Source organism: Helianthus annuus, chromosome 4 (genome assembly GCF_002127325.2).
Source record: "Helianthus annuus cultivar XRQ/B chromosome 4, HanXRQr2.0-SUNRISE, whole genome shotgun sequence".
NCBI classification, from domain to species: domain Eukaryota; kingdom Viridiplantae; phylum Streptophyta; class Magnoliopsida; order Asterales; family Asteraceae; genus Helianthus; species Helianthus annuus.
The window spans coordinates 194,099,650-194,112,395 of NC_035436.2; the positions used below are offsets into that span (position 1 = coordinate 194,099,650).

The 12,746-nt window shown below is 37.2% G+C and overlaps 2 protein-coding genes and 1 long non-coding RNA gene across 5 annotated transcripts; 1 reads left to right on the forward strand and 2 right to left on the reverse strand.

The window, feature by feature from the left end:
* The first annotated feature begins 1,897 nt into the window (after positions 1 to 1,897).
* Positions 1,898 to 2,350, forward strand: LOC110934094. Its single transcript, XM_022177287.1, has one exon. The coding sequence runs from the start codon at positions 1,898 to 1,900 to the stop codon at positions 2,348 to 2,350; it is 453 nt and encodes a 150-aa protein (XP_022032979.1).
* A 5,729-nt stretch (positions 2,351 to 8,079) lies between these two features.
* LOC110937696 (probable carboxylesterase 8) lies at positions 8,080 to 9,320 on the reverse strand. Its single transcript, XM_022180148.2, has 2 exons — positions 8,834 to 9,320; positions 8,080 to 8,750 (listed from the first exon to the last, which is right to left on the reverse strand). The coding sequence occupies exons 1-2, from the start codon at positions 9,289 to 9,291 to the stop codon at positions 8,240 to 8,242; spliced, it is 969 nt and encodes a 322-aa protein (XP_022035840.1). The 5' UTR covers positions 9,292 to 9,320; the 3' UTR covers positions 8,080 to 8,239.
* Positions 9,321 to 10,378: 1,058 nt separating this feature from the next.
* Positions 10,379 to 12,228, reverse strand: LOC110937695. 3 transcript variants are annotated; one of them, XR_004890745.1, is made up of 3 exons: positions 11,536 to 12,228; positions 10,762 to 11,223; positions 10,379 to 10,589 (listed from the first exon to the last, which is right to left on the reverse strand). It is a non-coding gene; the product is annotated as an uncharacterized LOC110937695 (long non-coding RNA). The 3 variants fall into 3 exon arrangements; XR_002590962.2 differs by lacking the exon at positions 11,536 to 12,228 and having other exon boundaries at positions 10,762 to 10,809; positions 10,945 to 11,515; XR_002590961.2 differs by lacking the exon at positions 11,536 to 12,228 and having other exon boundaries at positions 10,762 to 10,815; positions 10,945 to 11,515.
* Positions 12,229 to 12,746: the final 518 nt, after the last annotated feature.

Consider the following 12,746-nt stretch of genomic DNA (forward strand, 5'->3'; position numbering starts at 1 on the left):
CAGTGCGTACTTTCACAAAGTTATTGCGATTAACACTTCTAGAAACAGAATCAACGGGCTGGTTTTCGATGGTCAGATTGTTAAGGATCCTGTGGCCCTTAAAGAGGAGACTAGGAGATGGTTTAAAAAACAATTCTCCGAGCCGATAAGGCGTAGACCCGACTTCTTTTTTCAAGATATGCCGTCTATCTCGGAGCAGGACAAAGCTGTTCTTTGTGATTCTTTTTCTGAGAAGGAAGTCCTTTCGGCTATTAAGAATTGCGACGGAGGGAAAGCCCCCGGCCCAGATGGTTTCCCGTTAAAATTTTTTAAAGTTTACTGGGAAACTCTTAAACCCCATATTATGAATTTTATGCAGGACTTCCACCAGAACGCCACTTTAAAACAAGGGTGCAACTCCTCCTTTATTGCCTTAATTCCAAAAGTGTCTGACCCACAGGAGCTGGCCAACTTTAGGCCGATTTCTTTGGTCGGCTCTTTATATAAAATTTTAGCTAAAGTTTTGGCGAACAGGATCAAGCTGGTTATCAAAGACTTATCTTCCCCTACTCAATCAGCCTTCGTGGGAGGTCGTTATATCCTAGATAGTCCGCTCGTTCTCAACGAAGTTGTCGCTTGGGTAAAAAAATCAAAAACGAAACTGCTAATATTTAAAGTGGACTTCCAAAAGGCGTATGACTCGATTAACTGGAGATTTCTGTTCCGAATGATGGAAAAAATGGGATTCCCGGCAAAATGGGTCTCTTGGATCGAAGGCTGCCTTAGTTCTGCTTGGGGTTCTATTTTGGTGAATGGGTCGCCTTCGAAGGAGTTCAAATTTAAAAGAGGATTAAGGCAAGGCGATCCCCTCTCTCCTTTCCTTTTTGTCATTGCCATGGAAGTTATTAGCTTATTGATGAATAGGGCTTGCGAGTTGGGTATTTTCCATGGGTGTCAACTACCTAATGGTGGGCCGACTATCTCACATCTCTGTTATGCAGACGATGTGATTTTCATCGGTACCTGGTCTGAGAATAACATTATTTCCCTGAATCGTATGCTGAGGTGGCTCAATCTTGTTACTGGGCTTAAGGTGAATCGAAATAAAAGTAAGATTTTCGGTATCGGGGTCTCCGAGAATGAAGTGAATCATCTTGCGGGCTTGGTGAAATGTGATGTTGGTTCCCTTCCCTTTTCGCATTTGGGGATACCGGTTGGAGTTAACATGAAGAAAGCTAGGTATTGGAAGCCGATTATTGATAAGTTTAAAGCTAAGCTCTCGAAATGGAAAGCGAGTCATCTATCTTTCGCGGGAAGGATGACTCTCGCTAAGTCAGTTTTAGGGAGCCTCCCGTCCTATTTTCTCTCGTTGTTCGCTGCGCCTAAATGTATCTTAAACAAGCTAGAAAAGATTAGAAGAGATTTTATTTGGGGGAGATCGGCCTCGGGTCACAAGATGAGATGGATTCGTTGGGAGTTTTTGACTAAATCCAAGAAAGTTGGCGGCATGGGTTTAGGGGGAATTCAAGAGTTCAATAAAGCGATGCTTACAAAGTGGTGGTGGAGGTTCAAACAAAATCCGAATCAGTTGTGGGTGAAAGTCCTTCAAGCTATTCACAGTGGTCGTGGAACAAATAATTCTCAACCTTTCATCCCTCAAAAGAAGACGATTCCGGGTGTTTGGAAGGATATTGTCGCGGTCGAATCTGATCTTGCTAAAATTGGTTTAAATTTAAAAGATAATTTGATCAAAGTTGGGGAAGTTTGGAAATGGAGAAGTGATCCTAACGGGACTTTTTCTGTAAAACAAGTCCGTACCGACATTGAAGAGGCCAGCCGAGATAGACATACCGAGCCTGCTTCTTTTGTCTGGAACTCATGGGCTCCCCCGAAGTCTAATTACCTTCTTTAGAGAGCTATGTTGGGTAAAATCGCGTCGAAAGTGGGGTTGTTACATAGAGGCGTTCAGCTGGATGATATCCGTTGCCCTCGGTGCGGCATCTATGATGAAGATCCGTCTCACATATTCGTTAACTGTATCTGGGCCAAGTCGATATGGTGGAACATTTTGACTTGGATGCGTGTCTCATTTCCGATGAACTGTACCAGCCTCTTGAACATGCTGGATTATATAAAAGAAAGGCCGGGTGCGATTTACTGGAAGAAAACGGTCCATACGGTTATTCTAGCGACGGTTTGGAGAATTTGGTTCGCTAGGAACGCTAAAGTTTTTGAGGATAATTTCATTCCTATCGCCAAATCGGTGGATCAAATTAAAGAGGATGCCTTCCTTTGGATTTGCAACAGATCGAAGATTATGTCGCGGAAGTGGGAGAGTTGGTTAGCGTTTGACATTTCTAACATGCTGTAATCTGTTTTGTTTTTTGGGGTTCCGTTTCTTTTTGCGTTTTGTCGTTTGTACTTTCAGCTTCTTGCTTCTTGCTGGCTCTTTATATATATATATATATATATATATATATATATATATATATATATATATATATATATATATATATAGAGTGCGGTTAACATACATTAGGCCTTATCGTACTTCACGTACGCGAGCATAGTAACCGTCAGATCAGGTCCGTGCGTGATTAATCATTCCCATGCGTCATTATTTGAACATGCGTGATTTGAACATGTGTGCGTAATAACGCACAGAACTACTCTCCATGCGTGATTAGGTCAAATTATAACATCTCATGCGTGATTAGGTTCCATTTATAACGTGCGTTATTTCGTCGCGTACGTTTTGTAGGATAAGCCGTAATGTACATTATACTTTCTCTATATATATATATATATATAAAGCGTTTGCCGTTAAAAAAAAAAAGAGTTGAACGCAAGAGTTGACCACTCAAGCTAACCATGTTATTAATGTGAAAATATTTGATCAGTTGCGTCCGTATTTAATTTTATTTATTAATTTATTATTGGTACTTTTAAGTCGATGATGAATAAGCTTTCAATGCCAAAAGTATTATCAGATTTTGTGAAAAGAGAAGAATAGTATTGTATCGACATATCAATAAAAGGATGTTAAAAAAATGATTTCCTTAACGTAAAAAAGTGTAGTGTGATTTTGTCATTTTTACAAAACTAGTGTTACTAAATCCGCGCGTTACGCGGTAGGTGGGTATCAGTTCGTTTAACTACGGTACTAACACTTATTATAGCAACAAATAGAGAAAAAAAATCATAATATGACCAAAAATATACCAATACGGCGAGAATTTGATCGGTATCGATTTGTTTTGCTACGCCACCTACACTCGTTGCAGCAACCCATAGAGGATAAAAATCTTGATATGATCAAAAAATACTGACACGTGAATTACATCGATAAAAAACAAACGCAAGTTACATAAGATATATAAAAGAATCACATAACATATACAAAAAAAGCACTAAATAACACGTATAAAAAACCTTTAAAACCAATATGTAGTTACTGTTCATCGCCTTTGCCTTTGCTTATTAACTAGTTATTTTCCACCTGCGCGTTGCGGCGGGGATCCAATGACTGCAAAACGCGTGTCAGCAATAGCAAGCAGATACCGAATATCAAAACATAAATAAAATGACGTGGTAAGTATAGGACCCACACGTCCCACACGTTGGAAATTTGATTGTTTTCAATTCAGTTATTACGGTGCTATCACGTTAAAATATGGAGGAGCTCAGTTATTACGGTGCTATCACGTTAAAATATGGATGAGCTCGGTACCGGTAACGGCACCGAAAGTACCGATCCGAAAAATCATCGAAATTAGTTACCGGCACCGAAAATGCTCGGTACAATACGGTATGGTATTTGAAGCTAAAAATCAATAAATACAGGTATGGTGCTAGACCGGTGTCGAACCGAAAGTAACGATTCTGAAAACGCCAAAAGGTGGGTACCAAATTGGTATCGAGAATGATTTGGTATAGTAAATTTGGTACCAATACGATACCAGTTTGATTACAGGATTTGATACGATTTGCTCATCAATAATCTAAATATCCAAGTTAATTTTACATACTACAATTCATTCATTACAAAAAAAGACAAAAAAAAAAAGCAAAATAAGTTGTTGTGTATATAAAACCCAATTCAAACAAAATACAGTTTACTTACTGTGTATATGAAAAGTAATATAAACGGTGCAATTACTTGCATTGCTACGTTGTTATAGGATTTGATGAGCTCGATACCAACTGTACCGAAAATACCTTTACCGAAATCTCTAAACGTGGGTACCGGTACCGAATATACCTAGTATGGTACGGTTCGGTACCAGTCGGTACTGGTACGGCACCGGTATTTGAAGGTAAAAACCGGTGAATACCTGTGCAGAACCGGTACCGAAAATACACCGGTTTGGTAGATTTGAGACCGGTACCTATACCCAATACTATTTGCTCATCTCTTAATGATGTTACCATTCTAATCTATATTCTAATTTTCATTTAAAATTTTAATTTAAAATTGTAGATGTACTGTTCATTCAATTTAGATTGCAGAACCAGTATCGAAAATACACCGGTTTGGTAGATTTAAGACCGATACCTATACCCGATACCATTTGCTCATCTCTTAATGATGTTAGTTGAGATTTTATTATATATAAATTATATACTATCTTAAAATACAAAGTCGGTGGTTTCCCACCGACTTTGCCTTCCAAATACGTTGGGCCTGTTATGGTCTTGGGCTGGTCCAAAGAGCTCAGAGGCCACCTTTCTCATCTCAATCAACAACGACCAAAACATTGAGTCTTATTGCTCCATTAATACCCTCAAACACCACACCCCACATATTCTCATATTACATCTTTGTCACTGCCGCTGTAACTAACAAACACCAAACTTTTCACTCTACTACAACCGGCAACGATGATGACGGTTTCGGCGCAAGTGCACGTAACCACCACAATCTGCCATCGAATCTTCACGAATAGTTAGAATAAAAACAGAAATTGATTCTAGAAACTGGATATATGCTTTTGAAAAAGATTTGGACAAATGAAAAAGGAAAATGATGTGTCTTTCAACGTTCTTCTTTGATTGCAAACTGAGTTACTTCCGTTTTCTGCCATGGATGCTTCGAACCAACAAAGATCGGAAGAAAGCAAGCTCCTGCCGGCTCCGTGCTAATCACCCGATTAGTACCATAGCTCTATCATCGCTGCTAGGATAAGCCCAAAGATGACGGGAATGTGGTTAAACCTCTGATTCTGAAACAACAAAAAATGTAGCTTGGAAAATCGAAAAAAAAGGTTGGAAACCTTGCCTTGAAACCCTAGCTGCCACAGATCGGGCCAAGAAAACCACATGCAAGAGTAGATATGGACTGTGGTCAACTTAAACAATCGGAAATAGCCTGCCCCGTCGCCGATCTAAACCCACATGCTGTTATCGTCGTCATTGGAGGTTGTTGTTGTAAACACCGGAGCCACTAGAGCCGCCGTCGCCGTGCAAACGATGGCTTCGCGGTGGCCGACGATGGAGGTGGTGTTGTGGTACCAATTTGATTTTGAGAAGCATAAAATGCATAAATCACAAACGTTAGCATTTATTTAATTTGAAAAACAAACAGAAAGTCTTCATTATTTAAGCTCATATGAGAAGTATACAAATAACTTTATTTGACAAATTTCATGACACAGTTTGACTATTCGTGGGTCAGCTTATACCTTTATGAGCACAAAATCGATTTAAACTTGGAAAACAACAAACCCAGATCTTAACATTGTTCCATTTGAAAAATTCAAAATTGATTCACAGATTCTGTGCCTATAGATGGAGGCTGTAAAGAGAGAGAGATATACTCTGTGTGCACAAAGTGTACTAAATACCCAATAAATAATAAATCGTTGAGTTAAAAATCAGAAACAAAAATAGATAAAAAAACAATAATAAAAAAGTGAAAAGCAGGGGCACGTCTCTGTGTGTAAGAAAGAGTGAAAAGTCAGGCATGTTGTATGATTTATCGATACACTACCTATGCACGTGTCACGGTCTTCGTGAATCACCTTCTTTCTTTTTGCCACTTATACCCCCTCAAGTATAAAAACGTCAATATTATCAGACCCCATAGTTACAACAAGTGAACAACTATAAAATATTGGTGTTGATGACTGATGGTGGTTGTATACATAGAGACTGAGAAAACACATGGTTTTGGTTTTGAGAAAACAAACAGTATTGGAATGAGGATAGTGTTAAATTTTAAACAACTTTTGAAGTCATTGTAATTTCAAAAATGCCATCAATGTTACAGCTGTAGTTTTAAGTAATTGAAATTTCATAAAGGAATCATTGTTACAACTATATTATTGCTATTAAATTTATTAAATAATATACGGAAATTGTTAAAGTAAGATGTACTTAGTGAGATTAATTTGCAACAATACAATTTTAGCTTTATGTACCTGTTGATATAAATTCGAGTTGCTCTATATTACGATGTAAACTTTTGAGAACGCGTCAGTTCAAATCTAATATATTTTTATGCTTATTTTATGATTGTTTGGTACTTTTTGTTCTGAATCGAGTGAAGTCAAATTGTGTTTTTTTTCTTTTTTAAAAAGTTCTAATTAATCTCTTTTGTTTATACGTGTTTGTTTCTCCTTATACCCGCTACGTTTTATATGTCTGATTCGAGTCACCTATAATACATTATAATCGTATTGTATAAATTCGATTTCGTGTAGTTAACACAACACATAATGCTTGGATCCAATCGCAATGCTTATGTAGGTTACATTAAGTTCAATCGGATACGTCGAAAAACGCGTTTTCGTGTGGTTAACGCAACACATAACGCTTGGACTAATTCGTTCGATGTTTTGTTTGCGATGTACCCGCGCCGCAACGCGCGCGGGCATTATTACTAGTTTTCATTTAAAATAGTACTGTTCATTCAGTTGAGATTTTATTATATATAAATAGTATACAATAGTATACAATTCAAACATTTCTGAGCCGGATTTGAAATGCATATAGAAGATATATAGAATAGTTTAAATAAAATTAATTCTTCATAAAACAACAACATACGCAACATACGTAACTATATTATTCCATATATAAATTAACAAGTTATATGTGCATCATGAGTTGTATATCGTGCTTTGGGTTTAAAAAAAAAGTTGATTTTTTACTTTTAATTTAAAGGTTTTTACCTTTTGCAATGTTAACCCTACATAATTTGTTTTTTTTAACTTTAACCCAAACTTTTCATTATTTGCAATTTAACTTCACAACTTTTGTCACTTATACTTTTCATCTTTCACAAATTTTCGTTTTACGTATAGTTCTAAATTTTTCGAGCTAATACGACGCAACATGCATGTGTGGTTCAACGTTTTTACCACTATTTTTCCATGTTTGACAGGTTCGTCGCAACACGCATATCCTAGGTCGAGTCAGTGTTGGTAGTCGTTGACGGTTGTCGTTGACGGTTGTCGTTGACGGTTGTCGTTGACGGTTGTGTGACATTAGTATTTTTTGACACCGTTTTACGCCCCATCGCAACACGAGGTGTACTTTGGGGGTTTTTCAAAGAAAAAATGGTTATGCATATGGTTGTCGTAACGTTGGCTTTGGGGGTTTTCCCAAAAAAATTGATTTTATTTACTTTTCACCCAAAAGTATTTCATAAATTACTTTTAACCCAAAACTATTTTTTTTTTTTACTTTTAACCCAAAACTTTTTATCTTTTGCAATCTATCCTCATAACTTTTTTTACTTTCAAATTTGGTCCTTTATAGTTTTCATTTTCCGCAAATTTTTCGCTTTATGCTTGGTTCTAAATTTTGTGCGTCTTTGGTTTAACGTTTTTACGTTTTATTCTAAATTTTGCGAGTTAACATAACATAACGCAACGCGCGTGTGTGGGTGAACGTTTTTACATCGTCTGTTTTTCCCCGTTTGACAGGTTTAACATAACGTACGAGTACTAGATCGACTTAGTTATAACTAAAGAATCCCGTCGCAATCCTAGTTTTTCATGAATTGACAACTACATTTGTTTTGGCTGACTCACTTCATAATTATGACCAGTTGAAACATGACTTACCAAACATTTTGCAATTTTATAAGCTATATTATAAATGGAACTTGGAACTTACATTTCAATAAGAAAACAAAACCATAAAACATGTATCAAACACAATCAACCCTAATTTTTATAACTCTTAGCAGAAAATTACATTTTTTATTGGAATAAATATATTAAAACTTGTCATTTATTGGAAAATCTTTTCCGATTCACTTCAAAACAAAATTCTTAACATCATCGTACAAGATTCGCGCTTTTTCTGGATCGAAGACCTCGACACCATGGTACCCTCCCTCATAAAACTTTCTCGTCACCTGCACACCGCGTGCCTCCAACAACTTAGCAAAATCCTTTTGTCTATCAACCATTAAATCCCCACCGTTCACTCTGATCAAGCACGCTGGAAGTCGTTCAATCTTTTCATCAGGTTGCCCGCCGACCAGATTACAATACTCGTGGTCTCTGTTACACCCTAACGGCAAAGCCATAGACCACATGAGATCAGTTGCCGCCAAACTCAAACTTCGCTCATCTACCACACCGATTTCCCCTTTGGTACGCTCGACCCCACCAAGAAAAGGTTGGTCAAATATAAGCCCTTCGATCATAACAGGTTCAAGATCAAGATCAAGTGCACGTAGAACCGCGTTGTACACTAGGTTTCCTCCAGCACTAGTTCCCATTAAGTACACTTTAGAAAAGTCAACAACATCAGTCAACCTGGAAAAAAGTAATTTATTATATATAAATATAATAATATAAAATATAGTAAAAGTAAAAAAAAAAAAGAAACGTCAATTAACCAGTCATCGCAACCGTTGACTTTTGACTTCTTCGCCTGGTCACACACCCACCGGATTGCATCCATACCGTCGTCATACGCCGCAGGGAGACGGTGTTCAGGGGCAAGGCGGTATTCGACGGATACAACAAACGCCGGAGAGTTAGCAGATATGTTGGAGCAAGTAAGGTGTATGGAAGTGCTGGTAGCGCTGGCGTAGATGAAACCGCCACCGTGAAAGTAGATGATGATGGGGAGTTTTCCTGTGTACGGTGAGACGGGTCGATAGAGGCGGATGAAGGTGGAGGTTGTGGGGTTTAATGGGATGTCTTTAGAGAGGGTGAGTTGCGAGTCGCCGATGAGTTCAGGGGTGGCCGGTGTGGTTGGAAAGGTGGGTCGGATTAGAGATCCATTGGAGTTTAAGGTCATGGTTTGGATCTTGAAAGGATCCGAATTAGATGGTTGAGATTGAGATGCCATTTTTATTGACTACAAAACATGAAAATATGTTGTTTTAGGGGCATTATATAGAACATGCATGTATAACGTGAGAAGATAGTGGTTTGATGAACCTTTATTTAAAAAAAGGATACTCTAATTACAATTCATACGTAAAATATAATAATAAGAATTATTTTACTACTAAAACAAATTTCGTTAACGCTATTTAATTTAATTACTAATATAAAAAGCAACTTGGATGTGTTGGTAAAGGACGTTTGATTATAATAAGCCAATTATGCATGCAAGTAAAAAGGACGTTTGATTAAAAAATAGAGTTAAATAAGGTTCTAGGAAATCATAAGCCATCTACAAGTTTGGAAGTACTTGATTTTATAAAGTAAAAATGACGTATGAAATCGACATTTTGGATGGGTTAATGACCGATACCGATTCCCTTTTAAATAATTGATAGAAAGAAAGTGCTTCCATTTGCACGCGTTTGACTAAAAAAGTTAAGTACAGTGTGGTATTCGTTCGAAAAATGCCTGAAATGTACACATTGTGTTTTAAATTTTAGATGTGTTTTATTTTTTATTTTTTTTTGACATTATATTATATCAAATACATCAAATATAACAATTTAAAAGACAATGAAATGTATTATATGTATGAAATTTAAACGCAATACTTAATTTTCTTGACATGGTAAATTTTTAGACTTGTGAAAGTGTTGTGATCAACCAGTCACACCAATAAACCTAATATCTATTTATATCAACATAGGGGGGAAAATGGTCAAACAAAACTCAAAATTAATTATAAACTAGTGTTATCCATTTCGCGCGTTGCGCGAGTAGCGTTCATGTTTTCGGAAAAGTGTTGAAACCTCACACTGGGCTATGGAATCACGTACCGTGGTGAACAACTAAATAACCAAACAAAAACAACACAATTACTTGAATTGGGTAATCAACAACATTAAAAATCAACAGCAGCAACACAATATATTTATATACATATAAAATAAATAACAATTTAATAAACATTCACAATTTAGCCATCAAACTCTACAAAATTACAAATAAGCCAAAACTCTAACCTCGTTTTTAACCTCCTGCTCATAACCCGTTCCATCCAACTTCTTAGAACATCCGAATCCCCGGCCGTCTGAATCACAAACTCTTTCTTCCCCCTTGAAACCGTCGCAATAAGCTATTCAAGACTTCCAACAAACGGATGGCGTCCAGCAACCGGACGCACTCCACTACACGTGAGACCGGACAATAAAACTCAAATTTATCAACATGCACGGATGGCGTCCAGCAACTGCCTAACTGCAACCGATTCGGGAGGATAAGATAGCCACGTAAGTCAAATTAACCTGGTCACCAAGATTGATAACGTGACTGTTGGTAGAGATTTAAAAGGGCACGTAAACAAATATAATCAACCTTGAACCTTCACAAACCATATAGAATAATAGTTTGTTATTAACGTCTAACAAACCTAGCGTCATCGAAGAAAGGAGGAGGCAAAGCAAAATCCAACTCTAAGCTGCCACTATAAATGAATTCTTTAGAACCAAACATATGCATTAGCCAAATGTAAATCACGAATCTATTTTTAAAATAATTGGTACTTGATAAATATAAACATCCAAAAGTCGCCAAATCTAAATAATTCACTCACCGACAAATCTGACACAAAATTAGTTAATTCATCAGCATCGATCCTCGCCGCCTCTTCTGCAATTGTGACATTAGGTTTCTTCATCGACTTTTAATCTTCAATCTGCATCACGAAATCAAAATCGATGAAATACACATAGGAAATCGATTCCCAAGAACATAAGATTAATGAAATTGTTGACTTATTTGGAAAAATATAACTTAGGTCGTAATCCACTGCTGTAGCATGGCCTCTTTCACAATCACCTCTCCTAGTTCTTCACATCTTGACTAAATTCATCTGAGACGATAGATAAGAGCTTAGGGAACCTCATATGGTGGATGATATTATGAGGCAATGCAAATATTGAGTCATAACATTTGGTAGTTCCCCAACTATCATTCACTTTAGCGAGTATAACATCTACATGAAAAAGAGAGGTACAATGAAGTTTAATGGCAGCCCCTTGGTTTAAAAAAGCGGGAAGCGCACAAAAGCGATGAGGCCTAAAACCGATTTTTAAAAGGCGAAGCGTAAAAGCGGTGAGCTTTTCGTACGCGAAGCGCAAAGTGCTTATATAATTTATTTTATATATCCCAAGGGTAGCGCTACCTTCCCTCGAGGATACTCTTTGGATCTCACCAAGCAATGGCTGATTAATTACGTTGTACGTGGCAAGTATGGATTCAGTGGAGAGTATGACTTGTCGGACTACTCGCTAACTAAATGTCAACTTGAATCACAACCTAAAATATCCTCTACAATGCCTGAAAACAACGACAACAACAAAAGCATCATTATTGTACCCGAGACCATAGTTTATTAGACATCATCGACAACAACAAAATCATCATTATTGTACCCGAGACCATAGTTTATTAGACATCATTAGCTAACCAAAACAAAACCAAACACCCAAACCAGAAACAAAAACGAAAAATCAAACATAAGATAAACAATAATCAACATGCCTTCAAAAAATAAAAAACCTAAAACAACAAAACGACACCAAAAACGGCATAAACCCAAATGCCTAAAATTTATATATCACTTGAATGAACTTCATAGACAGGAAAAAAAACTCCTATTCGACCTTGAAGCAGCAACAGAATAACAATATCAACCCTACAACACGGCAAATAATTAACCAGTCAACAAATTAGTATACACAACACCAAATTATCAAATACAATTTAAGAGTTTGAAACGCAAAGAACACCGACAAATAATGAAAAAGAAAGACAACAAAGCCTACAAAGAGCATTTCACATACCCGGCACGCAACCAATGACCATTGCTTCCATGAAGCGCCATTAACACCGTTGTGACAACCCGAACCTTTGAGGTTCGTAACGTCTAACTTTCTAATCTAATTCCTTATTATTCCGTTCCGATGTGTTATAGGTTCCGCGTTTGTTTGTTTAGTTCCGCATTGTTTTGTTAGTTTTGTCTTGGGCCGCAAGTCGTTGACCCAAACCAACACAAATTGAGCCCAACCGACTTCATATGTAAACAAGTTATAGTAGGCTCGGTTGTTATGTCTTGAGTAGAAGGGATTTAGCTCACTGTTTTAATAGTTAGACATGACTTAGGGAATGTATGTAATTACTTAAAAGTCTCAATTTGCAACATAACAACCCTAACCCTTCCTGTTGTGCGACGACCCAAGTGGTTGGGCTTGAGCCCATCTCCGGTGTTGCATGAACCACCCCAAACTCCCACATTATTATTATACGTAATATGTTACTTGATGGGATAAAACTCTAAATCAAAAGAAAAACAAACCCTACTCCCTTCATATTTTCGTGCGGCACAGGAGACTT

What these genes read in the sequence shown, in the direction of transcription:
- LOC110934094 (XM_022177287.1), top strand. Translation starts at nt 1,898, where the DNA reads ATGTTGGGTAAAATCGCGTCGAAAGTGGGGTTGTTACATAGAGGCGTT.
- LOC110937696 (XM_022180148.2), bottom strand. Translation starts at nt 9,291, where the DNA reads ATGGCATCTCAATCTCAACCATCTAATTCGGATCCTTTCAAGATCCAA. An exon ending in GTCAACGGTTGCGATGACTG is followed by an intron (nt 8,751 to 8,833) that starts GTTAATTGACGT and finishes ACTTTTTTCCAG; the next exon opens with GTTGACTGATGTTGTTGACT.